Source organism: Pipistrellus kuhlii, unplaced genomic scaffold, assembly GCF_014108245.1.
Source record: "Pipistrellus kuhlii isolate mPipKuh1 unplaced genomic scaffold, mPipKuh1.p scaffold_m20_p_6, whole genome shotgun sequence".
In the NCBI taxonomy this organism is placed as follows: domain Eukaryota; kingdom Metazoa; phylum Chordata; class Mammalia; order Chiroptera; family Vespertilionidae; genus Pipistrellus; species Pipistrellus kuhlii.
Genome location: NW_023425562.1, coordinates 57,430,019 through 57,445,075, shown reverse-complemented (window position 1 = coordinate 57,445,075; position 15,057 = coordinate 57,430,019). Strand labels below are relative to the sequence as shown.

Below are 15,057 nucleotides of genomic sequence, written 5' to 3'. Positions count from 1 at the left end.
TGAGCACAGAGCCATTAGACCTCTGTCCTGGGCTAGGTTCTGACTGTGAGTATAGATGGGAGGAGGGCATGGGACTCAGAGGATGTCCTGATGGGGCAGGTCCCTGATGGCTTCTTGCCCTCCTAGCTGCCCTTATGGAGCCTGGTTCTTTCTCTCAAAAGGGGTAGATGGCAACTGGGAGAGGTAGGTACCAAAGGGTCTTTCTCCCACTCGCCAATAGGGTCTGCAGATGTTCCTCAGGAGAGAGGGGAGGGGAGGGGAGGCCACGTTCCCTCTCCCACCCCCCGCCAACACCACCAGAGGGACAATGTGGGAACAGCGGGGCTGCCTGCTCTGGGCAGCAGGAGCCCCAAGAAGCTTGTAAAACTGAGTGGCTCCAGGGAAAGCTGATGGCTGCAAGATGTGGGAAGCCACGTTTGACAAGGATCCAAAGAAGGCACAGAGAGAGGGAAGGAGCAGGCAGGAAGTGCAAATAAGAGCACTTGGAAATGGCTGTGGAGGCCAGGGTGCGAAGAAGGAGGCAGAGGGAATTGGGAGTATCTGGCTGGAAAACCCAGGCGGGAACGGAGAATGAAGAGGTCATCGGAGGGCTTCCCTGGCTCGAAAGCCTCCGAGACGCAGGGAGACGGTGATCTCGCGTCCAGTACGTCACAGGCTTATGGAGCACCTGCTGTCCTAGGAGCTTTTGTGAAAGATGAGCACACAGCCCCGCTCTCAGAGAGCTCCAGTCCGGCCACCGGGATGGGCCCAGGCAGTAGAGCAAGAATGAATGGGGCAGTGCTTCAGTGAGGGGCCATGCGGGTCTGTGATAGAGGTCACTGGCACCTCCTTCAGGGGTGTGGCCGGGGAAGCCTCTCTGAAAGCAGCAGGAGGAAAGGAGCCACGGTGAGAGCAGTGCACATGCCTTTCAGGCACCTGACTACCGAGGCCTCCAGGCAGGTGGCTGGTTGTATCGAAGGGACACTCCCCTGGGAGCAGGAAGTATAGTAAGAGGTGAAAAATAGGCAAGGGCCTCACTCCACCCTCTACACCCATAGGCCACAACAGGGAGTTTGGGGTTGTTTTTCTAAGTGCCATGAGAAGCCATTGAAAGTGGAGAATGAACCCTAACCGGTTTGGCTCAGTGGATAGAGTATCCGCCTGCGGATTGAAGGGTCCCAGGTTCGATTCTGGTCAAGGGCATGTACCTCAGTTGTAGGCACAACCCCAGTGGGGGCTGTGCAGGAGGCAGCTGAGAGATGCTTCTAACTCTCTATCCTCCTCCCTTCCTCTCTGTTAAAAAAAGAAATTTAATAAAATATATATATATGTATTTTAAAAGTGGAGAATGAATTGTGGGTGGGGGACAAATTAGAAGGCCAGATGATGGACCAGGATGGAGGTGCAAGTGGGCAGAACTGTGCTTTATTTCTGAGGTAAACCCAACAAGACTCGCTCATGGATCAGATGTGGATGAATTGTTGTGACTCCCAGGTCCAAAGCACCTGGGGGAATGGTGGACTAAGAGCTCTATTTTGCATGAATTTTCCTTCCTTCTTCCTTTAATTTTTAAATATATTTTTATTGATTTCAGAGAGGAAGGGAGAGGAAGAGATAGAAACATCAACCGGGAGAGAAAATCAGTGATCGGCTGCCTCCCGCACGGCCCCTCCTGGGGATCGAGCCCACAACCCAGACAGGTGCCTTCAACCGGAATTGAACCCGGGATCCTTCAGTCCTCATGCCAATGCTCTATTTGCCGAGCCAAACCAGTCAGGGCTATTTTGCATGAATTTCATTTGAATTGCCTATTAGCCATTCAGGTTGTGGGGTGGGGAGTAAATAGACTGTAGCATGTTGAAGTCAGGAGCTCCCTGGTTGTCAGCTGTGGCTGGGTGAGAGCCATGGATTCTGGGAAAGATTGGCATACGCCAACCCCTAGGGCCAGGTCCGAGGAGGCGGGAGGGGCAGTCAGTGTTGCAAGAAAAAGGAGGTCCTGGTGGCGCTGGGTGCTGCTGGAGGGGGGAAGGGCTGGCAAGAAGGCTAAGGCAAGGTGACCTTGACAAGAATTTCAGTGGAGTGCTGAGGACAAAAGACGGGTGTGAGTGGGTCAAAGGGAAGTAGGGAGAGGGTGTGGAGACAGAGGAGTAGAGATAAGGAGAAAAATGCTCTGAAGCGCAGCTGAGGACCTGGGTGGTATCTGGAGCAAGGAGTTCAAGGAAGTGTTTTGGTTTTTGTTTTGTTTTTTTAATAAGATACTACAGAGTCACTTCTCACTTCAGTCTAAAATCTGCTGCACCTGAGGAAAAGTGAGTGGCTTATGGAACCCAGCACTCGTGGTTTCTTCCACAACCCACTGAGGTCTGAGACCCCAGGGGAGGGAATGAGAGGAGTGTGTGTGCTTGTGCCTGGGTCCCGGCAATACCTGTCTGTGTAAGGACTCGGTGGGGCCCCGGTGGGGAGACCTCAGCCTCTGATCCACAGACTGAGGGCTGTGGTGGGGGAGGACTAAAGCAGGCGCAGAGCACCCGAGGCTGCGGTGGGTAAGGGGGTCCGTGCTAGTTCCTCTGAGAGTCAGGTCCACAAGCCACTGGGAGAGGCCATGGCTTGGGCTCCCGTTTCCCCAGATGACGGAGGAGGAGGCTACAGTAGGAATGAGGCTGCCCCTCTGACCCACACTGGCTTCCTGGAACCACTGGGTCGGGAGGTCTAGGTGTTGGACCCCCCAGAGAGCTGCTGGTGACACAGGGACACCGATGCAGAACGTAGGCATTGCCCCAGGGGGCAAAACATGTGACTTTCCAAGGGCCTAGCCCTCGAACACACACATCCCCAATCCAGCCTTGTTCCCTAGGCAGTCAGCCTCTCTGTTCTTCAGTTCCCCTCAACCTCCATCTCTCACCCCTTGACTCCAAAGTCCAAGCCAAGAGCTGTGGGGTCTAGCTAGAGGATGAGAAGGGTATTCAGGATGACTCCGTGTCTCCTCCCAAGTCCTGCTCACCCCAAAGAAAGAAGCAGGCAGCTATCTTCCTCAGCATCTACTGCAGTGATCAATAGGGAGCAGGATGCTCACGGCCATTCCCACCCTCAAGCCATTCATCTGCCTAGAGGGGCCCCCTCATGTGCTTCCTGTCTTGCTGGGACGTGAACCGGGTCAGTCTCATGCACCTGGTCAGTCTTTGCATGGGGCTCCCCCAGCACTCCAGGAGCGGGTGTGTGTGTGTGTGTGTGTGTGTGTGTGTGTGTGGAGACCTGCAGGACAGCCCCTCGCAGAGGCTGCAGGAGAGCTCAGGACTCCATCCCAGGTGAGGGCAGGGGTCGCTGCTAGTCCTTGGGCTCGCGGCAAGGGTGGAGGGGACCTGGGTTAACACTTAGGAGATCCTCTCTCTCTCTCTCTCTCTCTCTCTCTCTCTCTCTCTCTCTCTCTCTCTCTCTCTCTCTCTCTCTCTCTCTCTCTCTCTCTCTCTCTCTAATAAATGAGCTCGAGAAGGTGCGTCCAGGGCCGGGGTCCCGCCAGTCCAATAAGGAAAACTGGGCGGCGGGGCCATCTCGGGAAGGAAAGAACCCGTGAGCCAAGAACTTGACCCAAGAGAAAGCCGAGGGCGCGTCAAGCCCCGGGCCGCCCCGCGAGCAGACCTGACGCCGGGAGGTCGGCCCCCGCGGGCCGGGCCGGAGCCCGGCGAAGGCGCATCCGCCCGTCTAGGCGCGCTTCCTGGAGAAGGAGGAGGAGGAGGAGGAGGAGGAGGAGGAGGAGGAGGAGGAGGAAGGTGTACCGCCGAGCAGCTGGGCAGAATGGAGGGGCGGGGCCGGCGGGCCGGGCCCAGCGGAGGCCCCCCGCCGAGGAGAGGGGGCGGCGGCCGGCGGCGCGCTTAAAGCCGGTCGTAGGGAACCCTCCCTCGCCCCGGTGCAGTGGCTGGCCTCCGTGGTCCCTGGGCCCAGCCGGTTTCGTCGGAGAGAGAGGCCTGGGGGGGCGCGCGGGCTCGAAGGAGCCGCGTCTACACGTCCGGCTGAGTCGCCACGCGCTCCGCGGAGGAGCCGGTCCGGAGCCGCGAGGACGCGGGTGAGGCCGCGGGGCGGGCGGGGGTGGTGGGGGGGGCGCGGGTGAGGCCGCGGGGGGTTAGGCGGGGGGCGGGCGGGCGGGGGGACCCCGGCCGAGGCGCGCACGGCCTCCCGCGCCGGGGCCCGGCGTCTGAGCGGCATTAGGACCCAGCGCGACGCGGGGGTGTGCCCCCGGCTCCCTCCGTGTCCCGCCCGGGACGCCAAGTTCGGGGTGCCGGAGCCCGGGGGGAAGGAGCCCGGGCGGGCGGGCGTGTGTGCAGCCGCCCGGCAGCCGATCCCCAGCACCGGGCGTGCGCTCGGTTTCCAGCCTCCGGTGGGTGCTGGTGCCGGCGGGCACGACGGCGAGGCCGTCAGCCCTCCGCGGCGAAGGCGCGCTGGGCGGGCGCTCGGATCCGTCGGGGCTCAGGGGCATCGCGGGCGCCACCCCTGCAAGGGCCCTGGGGCTTCACGGGCGTCGGGGTCGTGAGGGCTCTCCCGCCCGGGGGCGAGTCCGGGGGTGCGTCCGGTTTCGATGGGGTGAGTGGCCTGGAGGGTGGAGAGGTGGTGGAGAGAGGCCCAGGGTAGACGCTGAGCACTGAATTAACGCTCTGCACCGCCGCCTTGAGATTCTTAGCTTTTGGGGTAAATGCCGTGGCCCGCGGAGGGCCGGGGGATTGGGGGGCGGGCGGGGCGGAGCCGGGGGTCCCGGGCGCCGGGCTCTCCGCTCGCGGCTGCCTCCGAGGGCCCCCTGCGCGGGGCTGCCTCCTGGCGCTGGTCCCGGGGCCGCTGGCGGACGTGGCTCGCACACCTGGAGTTTGTACGTTTATTTGCACGTGGGTGCCCGGGGTGGGAGTCTGGTGTGCACCCCCGCCACCTTCCAGACTTCGTCCTCCCTTCCGCAGCCTAGTTCGCGCCCCGCTTGCCCTGTCCGCATCCTGCCTCCCCGCCCCCCTCGACCCTCAGGGTCTCCGAGCCTAGAGGCGCTTTCATTCGAGCTCGCGATCCTTTCCGTGGCTTCCTTCCTTCCTCGCCCATCCGGGGCCCGGCGTGGGGAGCGCGCACCGCTCCCCCTTCCATCCCCCTGGAGGACCAACGGCTCCGCCCCCCGGAGGCCCGGGGCGTGGGTGGCGGCGCCCGGGGAGGAGGCCGTTGCCCCTTCGGTTTCTGGCGGCCCGGGCGCGTGAAGTTGGGGGCTGCGCGTGTGATGGGTGTTGATGGCCGGGAGGGGGGTGGGGGGCTTCCCAGCCCAGGAGAAATGGCACAAGAAGAGCAATATGCCCGCATCAGAGCTCGATTCCAAGTATTGGGCTTGGCAGCGAAGGAAAAGCCAAAGAAGTAGGTCGGATAATACATCGAGGATGGAGGATTCCTCCTCCCACTACCGAAATTCCTCCCAGCCCAGCAGCTGGCTGAGGCGTTCTGTAACCAATGAATCCTTAACTGTCACACAGGCTTCTGGTAATTACTCTTGGAGAAAACGTGCTGAGAACACCTCTGCCTTCTCACCTGGGCAGTCCCTAGCAGATGGGCTAAAGAATAACTGGCGTGACTTCCTCGGGCCCCTCCCTCCTCCTGTCCTCTGCCCCTTTTTCTCTGAGGTTGGCCTGGGTTGGGTCCCGGGAAGGTAAGAAATTAGCAGGGTTGGGGTGGGGTGGAGAGCAGGTGGGCACTGGAGACTGTCCACAGCCGGCTGTTGGAGCTGGTAACAGTTCTTTGCTTTCCTTGCAGAAATCTCTTCCATCATGTCGCAGAACCTTGAGGATGCAGGTGAGGACACTCAGGAATGGGTGTGTGCCTAGAGAGAACTCCTTGATCCAAAGAATCTGGGAGTGCTAGTCCAACCACCAGGGTGCCATGGCTTTGGCCACCTGTCTGTGGTCCTTTACCGGTGCTGGGATGCCTTTGGATTCTGCCCTGGAGGAGTTTGTGGTGTTGTTAGAGAGGCAGCTGAAACGGCCTGGACAGGGACAGGTCTCATGGTGCTGTGGTCCTGGGAGGGCAGGCTGCTCTCTCTCTCTCTCTCTCTCCCCTTGGCACGGTTCACTTTTACAATGATCAGGTTATCTAACCAGCCTTAGGCCAAGGATTTAGATGCTTACATTCCTCAGCCCCCACGGAGGGAGAGGCAGCCCTCTAAAGAAATGTGACTCTGCTTCTGTGTTCCCTGCTAGCTCCCGTCTAACTTTCCTGCCCCCGTGTCTCTGGGATGGCTCTGTGCTGCCTCTCCTGTGCCCAGACCATCAGAGCGGTGTCTAGAGGGACAGTGCTTGGACAGACAGTGCTCTTAGGGAGGATCCATAGGGCGTGACAACCTCATGTGCCAGGCTGCTAGCAGGCGAGTTAGGCATGTGGCTGGGCTGAGGACTGAGGAGGGAGCGTTGCAGGACCTGGTCCTGTCAGCTGGGGAGGTCCTGGGGAGAAGGGCGCAGTGTGAGGGACAGCACGGGAATAATGGACGCTTTGGGCGACAGGAGAAGCTGGGGTAGGTTGGGGCTGAGAACCAGGTTGTCAAATCAAAGGAAGCTTGGAATTGGGGAGGAATGAGTTTTTCGTGGACATGAGCTCCATAATAAAAATCAGGACACTTTTTAAATATATATATATTTTATTGATTTATTTACAGAGAGGAAGGGAGAGGGAGAGTTAGAAACATCAATGAGAGAGAAACATCCATCAGCTGCCTCCTGCTCACCCCCCACTGGGGATGTGCCAGCAACCAAGGTACATGCCCTTGACTGGAATCAAATCAGTCCGCAGGCCGACGCTCTAGCCACTGAGCCACACCAGTTTTGGCTTTAGGATACCTTTTGACCTAATAGCTCTGCTCTGGGATCTAGGTGCAGAGCAGACCTCAGGCTCCGGTTCACCAGTCCATGGGGGTCTTGAGAGGGGAAGCCTAGCACCTCCTGTCGAGGCTCAGCACAGGACAACGTGGGGGACAGGGCCTGCGTTGTGCAGAGGAAACCAGCACTGCCTGGCAGGGGTAGGCGTGTTGCTGACCCTGCCCTTTCCCTGCACAGGTGGTAGGCATTGGCAGGGTCTGAGCCACAGGGTCCTTTTCCTGGGATCACCCACAAGTGGTGAGCCAAAAGGGACCCATAGTCAGAGGTGTCAGCTGGGCCAAGAGTGAGGCAGCGCCCTAGGACTTGCCAGAGGAGGGTTCTGTGAGCCTTGAAGAAGGCTCTCTGGGCCTTCTACTCAGAGGGCAAGAGCTGGCATGGCGGGGGTGCTGGCCAACTGGCCTGAGGCATGAGAGATCGAGGTGGGAATGGGATTGGATCTGAAGGGCCAGGGGTCAGGACATGGGTATCAGGTCTGTATCAGACGGTGAGCCCAGGCTGTGGGGCGTCCCAGCAGGGCTCGGGGAAGATGAGGACATTTGCACCTCATCAGGAAGCCTTCCCAGAGGAGGGAGCCCGCACTGCAGTAACTGAGAGGCAGACCAAGGGTTCTGTGCTCTGGGAGTCCCCAGGTGCCACAGCAAGCCCCCCCCCACCATGGGATGAGGCCGAGATGAGGCCTTTCCTGCAAGTCCCATGGCCTGCCAGTCCGCTGCTCTATTTCTCAGGCTCTCCTGCTTCCTGGGTCTTGTATGATGGCTGGTCTGTATCTCAGCCTTGATGCTTTGCCCCCAGGCCCTACCTGGGAGGAGGGGCCTTAAGACCCTATACCGATAACGTGGGGAAGGAGGGGTCTGGATACTGCAGTGGCTCTGGCTTCCCTTGGATCCCATCTGGGTAGCCAGCCAGGCAGGTCTGGGTCCGGTAACCTGGAGGTCCTAGGAGGGCAGGGGTTAGGGAGTCATAACTGTGTCATTGCACCATATTCCTGGCTCAAAGTTTGTAGAATGAACACACTTTTTTTTTCTGGTTGAAGGATATGGGTCAGAACAGTGCAAGGCCCCAGTTCCTGTAACTGAGAAATGTTGGCTGAAGGTTGTTGGGTGGGGCTGTCAGCCATCTGCCATACTCTGAGGGGGGTGGGGCCAAGACTATAATATATTCTATCCACTTGGGCCTGAGGCTGCTGTCCTGGCCTACGCGAGGCCTCGCCGACCACTCACTGAGAGTGCACCAAGTGGGGCAGCCCAGGACAACGGCTCCTTGGTCGTGAAGTCCCTTTTTGGGTGTAACGCTGACAGCCAGGCCCTCTTGGGGTGTCTTTTTCTCGGTGGCGGTTGGGTCTCCAGGCTACCTCAAGTGTGACACAGATGATGCCTCTGAAACCCATGAGGAGAGCCTGGCAGAAGAGGCCTTCAACACCGTCAACTCCTCCATTGTGTCTGGCGAGAGCATCCGTTTCTTTGTCAACGTCAACCTCGAGGTGCAGCCCACCCAGGCTGGTATGGTGGTTGTAGCAGGGATAGACTGCGGGGCGGGCAGGGGACTGGAGACGGGCAGGTAGGCTCCAGTCCACCTAGAGAGACCCGAGGAGGAGGGTTGGTGCCATGAGCCATCCCCCCCCCCCTTTTTTTTTACTAGAGTCTGAGGTGCCTGGTGGCTGTGGGCTTCTCCACACCTCTCGCAAGGTGAGTGGCCCATCTGCAGGACAGGAGACACTGGGTCCTGGGCCACTATTCGGGGCTGGAGGTGGCTGCCCCCCTCTCGCACTACACAGGGAACTCACACTAGCCCAGGGCTCATCTGGGAGGGCCTTCCCTTCTGAAAGGGGATGTTGGTCCTGGTGGGAAGGGGCGGCCGGAAGGGGCCACATGGAGGAGAGGCCGGGTGGTGCGGCAGGTCTCACTCACAGGCCTGTGTGGGGTCCCCACAGTACCTGAAGTTAAAGGACTTCAGGGAAGAGATCCGAGCGCACCGAGACCTAGATGGCTTCCTGGCACGGGCCAGCATCATCCTGAACGAGACAGCCACCTCGCTGGATGAGGTGCTGCGGGCCATGGTGCTCCGCATAGTCTACGACCCCCACACCAGGGAGTCTGACTGCAACTTGGACATGCTCATGGCCTTGCTCTTCACGGATGCGGGGGCCCCCATGGAGGGTAAAGGTAAGGCCCATCTCCCATCCTCGGCAGGGAGGTCGGGGAGGTGGGCCAGCTGACCTCCCGTCCCCCTACACCCTGTCCTCAGTTCACCTGCTGTCAGATATCATCCAAGGAGTCACTGCCACAGTCACAGGGGTGCAATACCAGCAGTCATGGCTCTGCATCATGTGAGTTGCCAGGCCACCACACGGGGCCTCCCTACATGTCCGTGGAGCCAGGAATCCCATGTCCCTGTAGAGGCTGGCCAACCCAGTTTCGGGGGGGAGGGTGTGAGCATTCCCATCCCATTTGGCCATCTTTCTTATCCCTGACAGAAGTCACTGGGGGTCCAAGTTAGGTACTCTGGGTGGGATCCCCCGACCAGCAGTGGCAACTGTGTGCCCTCCCCTGTCCCTGCCAGCTGCACCTCCAAGTCCCTACTTAGGCGGCACGTGTGCATCAGCCGCCTGGTTCGCCCGCAGAACTGGGGGGAAAGTTCCTGTGAGGTGCGGTTCGTCATTCTGGTGCTGGCCCCACCCAAGATGGTGAGGAGGGGTCTTGGGGTGGATTCCTTTCTTGGGGAGGAAGGTTCCAGGCTACCTGGCTGTCTTCTTGGGGGCATCTCTTCCATGTGCTGGAGTACACCACAGTCCTGGCATCTGAAGGACTCTTTCCACCCTGCCCCTTCATCGGGGCCCTCCTGGGTTTCTCTGTAGCATCTTGCTAGGTCCTCAAGCCCTGACTTCCTCCAGAGGTTTTCCAAAAGGTTGTATTTCCTTCTTGACTGAAAAGAGATATTGTTAAAAAATTATTCAAATAGGGGCTGCCCCCACCTTACCCTTCTAGTTGACTGACAATGACTTGCAGATGTGGTTCCCCCATTTCCCACCCCCCAGAAAAGCACCAAGACTGCAACGGAGGTGGGACGCACCTTTGCCACCATGTTCTTGGACATCACTTTCCGCCAGAAGCTCCTGAAGACGCACACAGAGGAAGAATTCAAGGAGGCCCTAGTACATCAGAGACAGCTGCTCACCATGATGGGCCAGGGTCCAAACCTCTACTCACTGAGCTACAGCAGACACTCCAGCTTCCAGAAATCCCACCATGTACGGGGTCCAGGTGGGTGTGGGTGTGGGTTGCAGAGCACGGACGCAGAGCTAACCGGCTCCTGCTGTAGCCCCTGCAGCGCAGCGATTTCCTCCGTGTGGGGAAGGGCATCCGGGAGGACCTCGCCCGCAGGTTCGCCGTGTACGCACTGGACTTCACTGACGGTATGTGCCCTGCGCCCCCCTGCAGCTCGGCCTGTGTGGCTCAGACCATCGGACAACACACATACCTGTCCAGCATCCCCATCACTCTCTCGGTCCTGTCCTAGGCATTATCGGGAAGAACAGGACTGTGGGCAAGTACATCACCACCACCCTGTTCCTCTACTTCGCCTGCCTCCTGCCCACGATTGCTTTTGGGACCCTCAACGATGAGAACACCAAAGGGGCCATCGGTAAGGGACCGAGGTCAGTGGGAAGTGCGGGGAGGGGGGCCCAGGGCGCGGTGCCCGCCTGACAGCTCCACTCCCTCAGGTGTGCAGAAGAGCATAGCTGGGCAGGGCATCGGAGGCCTCCTGTACGCGCTCTTCTCTGGGCAGCCGTTGGTGGTGCTGCTGACAACCGCGCCTCTGGCCCTCTACACGCACGGTGCAGTGAGAGCTGTGGTAGGGAGATGGTGCCCGTGGTCCCTGGCCATGGCCAAGTTCTGACCCCCCACCCTGTCCTGCTCCCTGCAGTGATCCGTGGCATCTGTGATGACTACAGTCTGGACTTCAACACCTTCTATGCATGGATAGGCCTGTGGAACAGCTTCTTCCTTGCAATTTATGCCCTCTTCAACCTCAGCCTGATAATGAGTCTTTTCAAGAGGTGACAGGGCATTCCCTGAACTGCTGGGGCCTCTGGACTAGAGGGAGACCAAGGCCAGGGATCTGGTCAGCCAATGCCAGCCTCTGAGGTCCTATAACCCTAGAGGGGATGGAGCTCCCCCAAAAGGCAAAGCCTGGAACTGGTCCTCTTCATGGCAGTGTGTGTGTGTGTGGGGGGAGGGGGGGGGCATATTGAGGCTCAGGGAAGCTTTCCCCCCCAGTTTACCCCCATCTTATGAGGCATATCATCCCCTGACAGGTCAACAGAAGATATCATTGCCTTGTTTATTTCCATCACATTTGTGCTGGATGCTGTCAAGGGCATGATCAAAAGTGAGTATTTACCTAAAGGCCACTTGCTGCAGAGGGATCTGAGTGAAGGTGGGCGATTATGGGCTGTGGCCAGGACAGTCAGCATACAAGCTAAGGCTGTTCTCGCCACAGGGTGCTCTGGGAGCAGCAACCTCATGTGCTAGAGGGTGACGGCTGCTCTAGGCAGGATCAGAGGCACTGGGCAGAGGGACAGCGGCAAAGGGTGGGAGGAGTGGGTGGATGGGCAAGTCCATGGGGCCAGCTGCCCCTCATTCCTCCCAGATGCCCCTTCTCCCTTCAGGGCCCCTCCATCCCACATCTAGGAGGAAGCTGGGCCCCCATCTCCCAGAACCCAGAAGGCTGAGGCCTTTTGGCCTATATCCATAGTTTTCCAGAAGAACTACTATGGCGGAAGTGGGAATCACTACGTAGGACGCAATTCCCTGCTTAGCCTGCTGGACCTAGGCACCAGCCTCAACACCAGCTTCCACACTGCCTTCAACACCAGCCTGATCCCAGAGGGCAGCCCGTTCCCTGAGCCGGCGCACCGGGACACGGCCATGCTCAGCCTCCTCATCATGCTGGGCACGCTCTGGCTGGGCCACACCCTCTACCAGTTCAAGAAGAGCCCCTACTTGCACCCCTGTATGCGGGAGATCCTGTCAGACTGTGCCCTGCCTATCGCTGTGCTCACCTTCTCCCTCATTGGCTCCTACGTCTTCAAGGAAATTAAGAGTGAGTTGGTACTAACTGGCGTGGGGTGGGATGGGGTAGGGTGCGTCCGTGGAGTTGCATTCTGGAGCAGGGTCTGTATCTTGCTGCAGTGAGCAAGTTCCGCTACAACCCCCACGAGAGCCTGTTTCAGATGGCTGAGATGCACATGCAGTCCCTCGGAACCATCTGCAGTGCCATGGGCCTCGGCTTCCTGCTCTCTATGCTCTTCTTCATCGAGCAGAACCTGGTGGCTGCCTTAGCGAACGCACCAGAGAACAGGTTCAAAGGGCTGGGAAGGGAGGGCTGAGCAGGGTGCCCCCCTCCAAGGAGCCAACGGGGGCTCCATCCGGCACATGTTCCTGCCTTTCTGCTGCAGGCTAGTGAAGGGCACCGCTTACCACTGGGACCTCCTGCTCATCGCCATCATCAACACGGGGCTGTCTCTGTTCGGGATGCCCTGGATCCACGCCGCCTACCCCCACTCCCCACTGCACGTGCGGGCGCTGGCTCTGGTGGAGCAGCGCGTGGAGGGTGGCCATGTCTATGAGACGTGAGTGTGACAGTGGCCTCTTGAGGCCTGAGGCGAGAATCACGTGGGCCCTAAGGTGGACAGGCGTGGGAGGGGCGTGGCCCTGAAGTGCCCTAGCCTGAGAGCCACAGTGACCCAGGGTGGAAATGGCCCCTTGGACTGGGGCTGGAGGTGATGTGGTGCTTGGGACCACACAGGATCATGAACGTTAAGGAGACACGGCTGACCAGCCTGGGCGCCAGCATCCTGGTGGGCCTCTCCCTCCTGCTGCTGCCCATCCCGCTGCAGTGGATCCCCAAGCCCGTGCTCTACGGCCTCTTCCTCTACATCGCCCTCACCTCCATCGACGCCAACCAGCTCTTTGAGCGTTTGGTCCTACTGCTCAAGGACCAGGTGAGCATCTGGCCGCGAGCGAGGGATGAGGGTGGGAGATACAGCAACATCAGACCTCTCCACACCTGGTTCCCTACCACCCACAGGCCTCGTACCCACCCACCCATTATATCAGGAAGGTGCCTCAGAGGAAGATACACTACTTCACGGGCCTGCAGGTCCTGCAGCTGCTGCTGCTCTGTGTCTTTGGCATGAGCCCCCTGCCCTACATGAAGATGATCTTCCCCCTCATCATGATTACCATGATCCCCATCCGGTACGGGGGGGGGGGGGGGGGGGGGGGGGGGGGGCAAAGGGCAATGGGGCCAGCTGGGTGGAAGAGTGGGGCTGCTAAGATGGGGCCCTCTGCCTTCTCCCTGATTCAATCTTCATCTTTCTACCTACTCCCTCCTCTCCTCAGCTACAAACTGCTGCCCCTAATCATTGAAGCCAAATACCTGGACACCATGGATGCTGAACACTGAGCTGCTGACTGGCAGGCCTGGCCACACCCTGTTGGTTGGTCCCTCCTGGTCTTCCTGGCCAGGCTGGGACTTTTGTGGGGAGGTGTGGGTCCCCCTTCGCAGATGTTCTAAAGGCCTCGGGCGTGTGTGCGTTGTGGGGGTTCCATGGAGCGTGCCTGCACTTCCCATTGCCTTTTGCTTTGGGTCAAATCACTGCTCAGGGCAGCTTCTGCCCAGGGTAGGACTAAGTAAGATGGATTTTCTTTTGATAAAAGAGTCAGATGCCTGAAAGAGAAACCATTTCCTTGATTGTATAAGGAATTTGCTGTATGCACATTAGAGAATAAAGCTCCTGTTTCTATGCTGCTATGTGCTGTCTCACCCCTGTAGGCTTGCCCAGCCTCAGGGCCTCCTGAGTACCATAGGGAAGGGGCATAAAAGGGGTCCATATGTGTAGAGTGGCATTTGTGTGCTGTCAGTGAATGTTGGCCCACCAGGGAGATGTGGGAGATCCAGGCGGCCTTTGTGCTGCCAGGAACCTACAGGAGAAGTGAAGTGTCTGGGAAGAGAATGTGTGAAAATCCTGAGGAGAGGGCTTGGGGCCAGTTGAGAGTATGGCTGGCGTGGGGGGATTAGCGGGGCTGACAGCAAAGGGCTCTAGCTCTGAGACAGTTGCAGAGCAGAGCAGCCTGATTGGAGACTGAAAACAGGTGAGTAGGTCAGATTGGCAGTTTTGAACCATCTGATCTGCTAGGTAAATTCTAGAATTTATAAGTAGGGGAGGGAAGGGGAGGGAGGGCTGCATCCTGTACCAGGGCATTGCTGGTGGGGATGAAGGGAAGTAGAAGAAACCATATGGTGTGGATTGGTCTGATGGGGGGAGAAGGTACCATGTTTCTGGCTTGGTCATTTGGTGGTTGGCCAGGACCCATGACAGGGGCAGCAGGCAGGGGAAACGGGGACCACAGGTCTAAGGCTCAGGGGAGCGCCCCTGTACGTACCTGGGAGCCCCAGCTGTGGTAGGCAGAGCACTGTCTCACAGACACCCCATCACATCATCTTTCAGGACTGACTTGATAAAGACACCATAGAGCAGATGAGAAGACATTTGCTACAACTAAAATTAAAAAGGAGCTAAGGTCTAGATATACAGAGAATTATTGCAAACCAACATAAGATGGTGACTCTGACAAAAGAGGCAAAGGCTGTGAACAGTGAAAGGGTGGCCCAAAACGTTAACAGGAATGAATGGCCATAGATGCTCAAACATCTCAGCCATGTGAGGAATGCAACCCAGCAGTGAGACGCACCTTCCGCTTAGTAGGGATCGGATGTATGGATGATTGAGTGGGAGATGGGATGGGGGCTTGTGCCCTGAAAGGGGGAATGGAGACTGAGGCACACAAGACACCTCACCCTCTAACCGAGCAATGCTGTTTGCGGGGAATGAGTAGCTCAAGTTAAAAGAGGGGGGACAGAAAGTGTACTATGTGCTGGGACAGAGCTCAGGGGAAGGAGCTGAGTAACAAACAGGGATGCCTTGTTGCACACACCTGCCCCACACAGGTGGTACAAACGCCTTTGTAGCCCCCTCCCCAGGAGCCTGGGTACCCCCTGAGCTGCGGGGGGAGGGGGGAGAGTCATGTCCAGAATCACCAAGTGAGGAGCAGGCAGGCCCCCGGCATCCCACATCACAAGTGTGTGTGTGTGTATTTTTAATTTTATTCAGAGTGAAAGAGATAGAAACATC

At 58.5% G+C, this 15,057-nt stretch overlaps 1 protein-coding gene across 5 annotated transcripts; it reads left to right on the top strand.

Annotated features, from left to right (window-relative positions):
• The first annotated feature begins 4,321 nt into the window (after window positions 1–4,321).
• SLC4A11 (solute carrier family 4 member 11) lies at window positions 4,322–13,676 on the top strand. Of its 5 annotated transcripts, none has more exons than XM_036417973.2 (19): window positions 4,322–4,534; window positions 5,469–5,784; window positions 8,207–8,359; window positions 8,496–8,545; window positions 8,791–9,022; window positions 9,105–9,186; window positions 9,420–9,543; window positions 9,895–10,107; window positions 10,179–10,272; window positions 10,377–10,502; window positions 10,582–10,695; window positions 10,785–10,917; window positions 11,176–11,249; window positions 11,616–11,963; window positions 12,053–12,221; window positions 12,319–12,492; window positions 12,669–12,864; window positions 12,951–13,120; window positions 13,265–13,676. In XM_036417973.2, the coding sequence occupies exons 2-19, from the start codon at window positions 5,760–5,762 to the stop codon at window positions 13,326–13,328; spliced, it is 2,541 nt and encodes an 846-aa protein (XP_036273866.1). In that variant the 5' UTR covers window positions 4,322–4,534; window positions 5,469–5,759; the 3' UTR covers window positions 13,329–13,676. The 5 variants fall into 5 exon arrangements, with proteins under 5 accessions (XP_036273866.1, XP_036273869.1, XP_036273868.1 ...); XM_045574747.1 differs by lacking the exon at window positions 4,322–4,534 and having other exon boundaries at window positions 5,425–5,615; window positions 5,746–5,784; XM_036417975.2 differs by lacking the exon at window positions 4,322–4,534 and having other exon boundaries at window positions 5,423–5,784; window positions 12,980–13,120.
• The last annotated feature ends 1,381 nt before the right edge of the window (window positions 13,677–15,057 follow it).

Excerpts from the sequence above, each read along its gene's own strand:
- SLC4A11 (XM_036417973.2), top strand. The coding sequence starts at position 5,760 with ATGTCGCAGAACCTTGAGGATGCAG. Across the intron at positions 8,546-8,790 it reads TTCTCCACACCTCTCGCAAG|TACCTGAAGTTAAAGGACTT; the intron begins GTGAGTGGCCCA and ends GGGTCCCCACAG. Across the intron at positions 12,865-12,950 it reads TCCTACTGCTCAAGGACCAG|GCCTCGTACCCACCCACCCA; the intron begins GTGAGCATCTGG and ends TACCACCCACAG.